The 2,796-nt window shown below is 36.2% G+C and overlaps 1 protein-coding gene across 1 annotated transcript; it reads right to left on the bottom strand.

The window, feature by feature from the left end:
- Positions 1-382: 382 nt before the first annotated feature.
- Positions 383-2,404, bottom strand: LOC145008803 (EPD1-interacting receptor-like cytoplasmic serine/threonine-protein kinase 5A). The gene is made up of 5 exons (XM_078967413.1): positions 1,915-2,404; positions 1,685-1,820; positions 1,463-1,599; positions 1,228-1,351; positions 383-1,126 (listed from the first exon to the last, which is right to left on the bottom strand). The coding sequence occupies exons 1-5, from the start codon at positions 2,320-2,322 to the stop codon at positions 585-587; spliced, it is 1,347 nt and encodes a 448-aa protein (XP_078823539.1). The 5' UTR covers positions 2,323-2,404; the 3' UTR covers positions 383-584.
- Positions 2,405-2,796: the final 392 nt, after the last annotated feature.

Raw genomic sequence — 2,796 nt, 5'->3', positions numbered from 1 at the left:
GTAGAAGTTTTTCCCTTTCTCAGTCAACTCATTCAAGATTTCTTACCGAGTCAGAGTTGCTTTCCGAGTCAGACATCCAAAATTGGTTTATCAAACACTTTTAGCTGACCAAGTCAACAAAAAATGTCTGACCTAACTCGGTCAGATGCAAATCAAACACAACCTTAGTCAAAAAAAAAAAAAAAAAAAAGAATTTTTGCAACTTCATGATCATTAGCGTATATTTTTCATTTTAGTGAATACCTACAAAAAAAAAACTACGAGTTAGTAAAGCACGTATTTTAGACGGTTAATTCCTTCACTTAAAGCAATACATCAACCTTAAATTCAAATTGCATAGTGAAAACATGTATCGAGATCAAGAAATAAATGAACACACTGATACGAAAAAAAATGTATTTTCAAATCCTTATAATAAAAATGAACACGGAGATCAAGAAATAAATGTGAAATTTGTATAAGGACGGAGATCTAGAAAAAAAAAAAATGATGTGTGCTTGAAATCTGTACATTTACAACTTTTCATGCATCACCTGTGTTCCTATGCATGTTCCAAACATTATCCATTGTTGTTTAACTCTCTGTTACACCGCTGAAATCATATGATCTCTCTGTAAATGGGTCTCGGAATGGACAGCCGGAGATTTACTCCGGTGCCTTCGATCATGTTGATGGCGGTGGTGGTGGTGCTGGTGGTGTCCATTATTGCTGTCCATTTTGCGATCTTTATGCTGCACTTCCTTCTCCGGGCTCTCCACCGGTGACTTCTTGTTCTCAGTTGGGGCTGTGTACACAAATGTTCCAACTGCCATTTCGTTATACTCCGCTAGTGGTTCAAGAACATTAACAATCATACTCATGGTTGGCCTTGCCTTTGGCCTATGGCTAAGACACTGGTAAGCCAATTCTGCTGCCTTTTCTGCTCCTGTTTCCGAGTATTGACCTTCGAGCCTTGGGTCCATTATTCTGTTGAGTTTCCGAGCACCACCCTTGAGTTGAGGCCTAGCCCACTCGGCTAGATTCTGTTCACGGTTTGACCGGCTCTTGTCCATTGACTTTCGGCCAGTTAGAAGCTCAACAAGTACAACTCCAAAACTATACACATCGCTTGCTGCTGTTAAGTGTCCTATATAAAGTGCAAAACAACATGAAATTAGTAAAATGTCATGAGTGAAAAGCTCAAAGAAAGTATTACTACTTTTGCATCATGTATACGTGAATTGTTACCTGTCATGAGATATTCAGGAGCTGCGTAGCCATGTGTGCCCATAACTCGAGTTGAAACATGTGTGTCGTCTCCTTCAGGACCATCTTTTGCGAGTCCAAAGTCCGAAAGTTTAGCAGTGTAATCCTTAAAAAATCAAAATAAGTTTCAGTGCTAGAAATAATCAACATAAAAAAAAATTCAAAAGATAGAATAATTAAAAGACTGATTAATCATAATACAAAATTAAGCACTTACAGAGTCTAACAAAATGTTGGATGCTTTGAAATCACGATATATAACAGGGTTTTTCGCTTCATGAAGAAACGCAAGCCCCTTTGCGGCATGTAGCGCAATCTTCATCCGAGTTGACCATGGAAGAGAGACGGAAAATCCTGTAAATTAAATCAGATTTGAAATAAATATCTTGAAAATTAATAGAATGAATTCATTAACTTTGTATTCATATTGTAAACTCACTTCGAAAGAGTTGATTTTCTAAGCTGCCACGTGCCATGTACTCATACACCAATACTCGGTGTTCATCTTCACAGCAGTATCCAATCAATTTCACGAGATGTGGGTGTCTTAGTTGTCCAAGAAATACAACTTCTGTCTGTAAAGTCGATGCAAATAATGTTTAATATATAATATTTTTAATAAATAAATACAGTATCCAATACGAGTATGTATACGGTATATATACGTACCAGCCATTCTCTATGACCTTGTCCGCCGTCTATGTTCAAGACCTTGACAGCCACCGGCTGAGCCTTCAGACCGGGTCTAAGTTTGTCATCTATGAACCCTTTGTGAACCGGTCCAAACCCACCTTCACCCAAGAAATTGCATGAAGAAAATGACTGCGTAATGACCTTAAGCTCTGCAAGGTTAAAAACGTAGAGATTTGATCCAGCTAGTGAAGTCGATAGCTCCTCTGATAACGTCGAACTGTTTATATCTGTATACGAGATCCTCTTAGTCGAATTAGGCGACTTAATGGGTTCCGGTTCAATTTTCTTCTCTATCTCAGGTTCTCTAATCATCCGAACTGGTTCTTCATGAATCTTGAAACAATTTGAGATCCAAGACGATTTTGACCCTTTCTTCACCTTCATTTCTAGGTTGAATGAATGAATAAATGAATGAATAAATAAATGGTGGTTTGAGGTATTGGATGTTTGAGTTTGGAGGTGAAGAAATGGTTTGAGGGTGGTTTTATACACCATGTGAAGTGTGAAGAGAAGTTGCTAAAAGAATAGTCAACAAAAGTGTCTACATATTTATTTATTTCTTTTGTTTTTAATGTGTTTTTATTTGTTTTAGGTAATAAAATAATGTGTACCAAATAACATTTAATAGGTTTTATAAAGTGTAATGGGTGAACGTTTGACTTAAAAGGTCGATTTATTAATATAGATTAATATTTTTGAATTCGTGACATTAGGCCCATTGATAAATTATTAACTTTTATAATTCAACCATAATAGCAATGTTTTAAAAACTGAATATTAGTTGAACCGATATTGTGATTGGTTTTCGATTCAACCGATTTCTATAATTTTCATTTTTTTCTACACATACATACACAA

Source organism: Lactuca saligna, chromosome 8 (assembly GCF_052625555.1).
Source record: "Lactuca saligna cultivar CGN05327 chromosome 8, ASM5262555v1, whole genome shotgun sequence".
Taxonomy (NCBI): Eukaryota; Viridiplantae; Streptophyta; class Magnoliopsida; order Asterales; family Asteraceae; genus Lactuca; species Lactuca saligna.
This window is presented reverse-complemented; position numbering and strand designations above follow the sequence as displayed.

Bases quoted from the DNA above. Each gene is read 5' to 3' on its own strand.
- LOC145008803 (XM_078967413.1), bottom strand. From the start codon at position 2,322: ATGAAGGTGAAGAAAGGGTCAAAATCGTCTTGGATCTCAAATTGTTTC. The intron at 1,821-1,914 runs GTACGTATATAT...TCGACTTTACAG, and splicing joins AAGGTCATAGAGAATGGCTG to ACAGAAGTTGTATTTCTTGG. The intron at 1,352-1,462 runs GTAAGTGCTTAA...TGATTTTTTAAG, and splicing joins CCAACATTTTGTTAGACTCT to GATTACACTGCTAAACTTTC.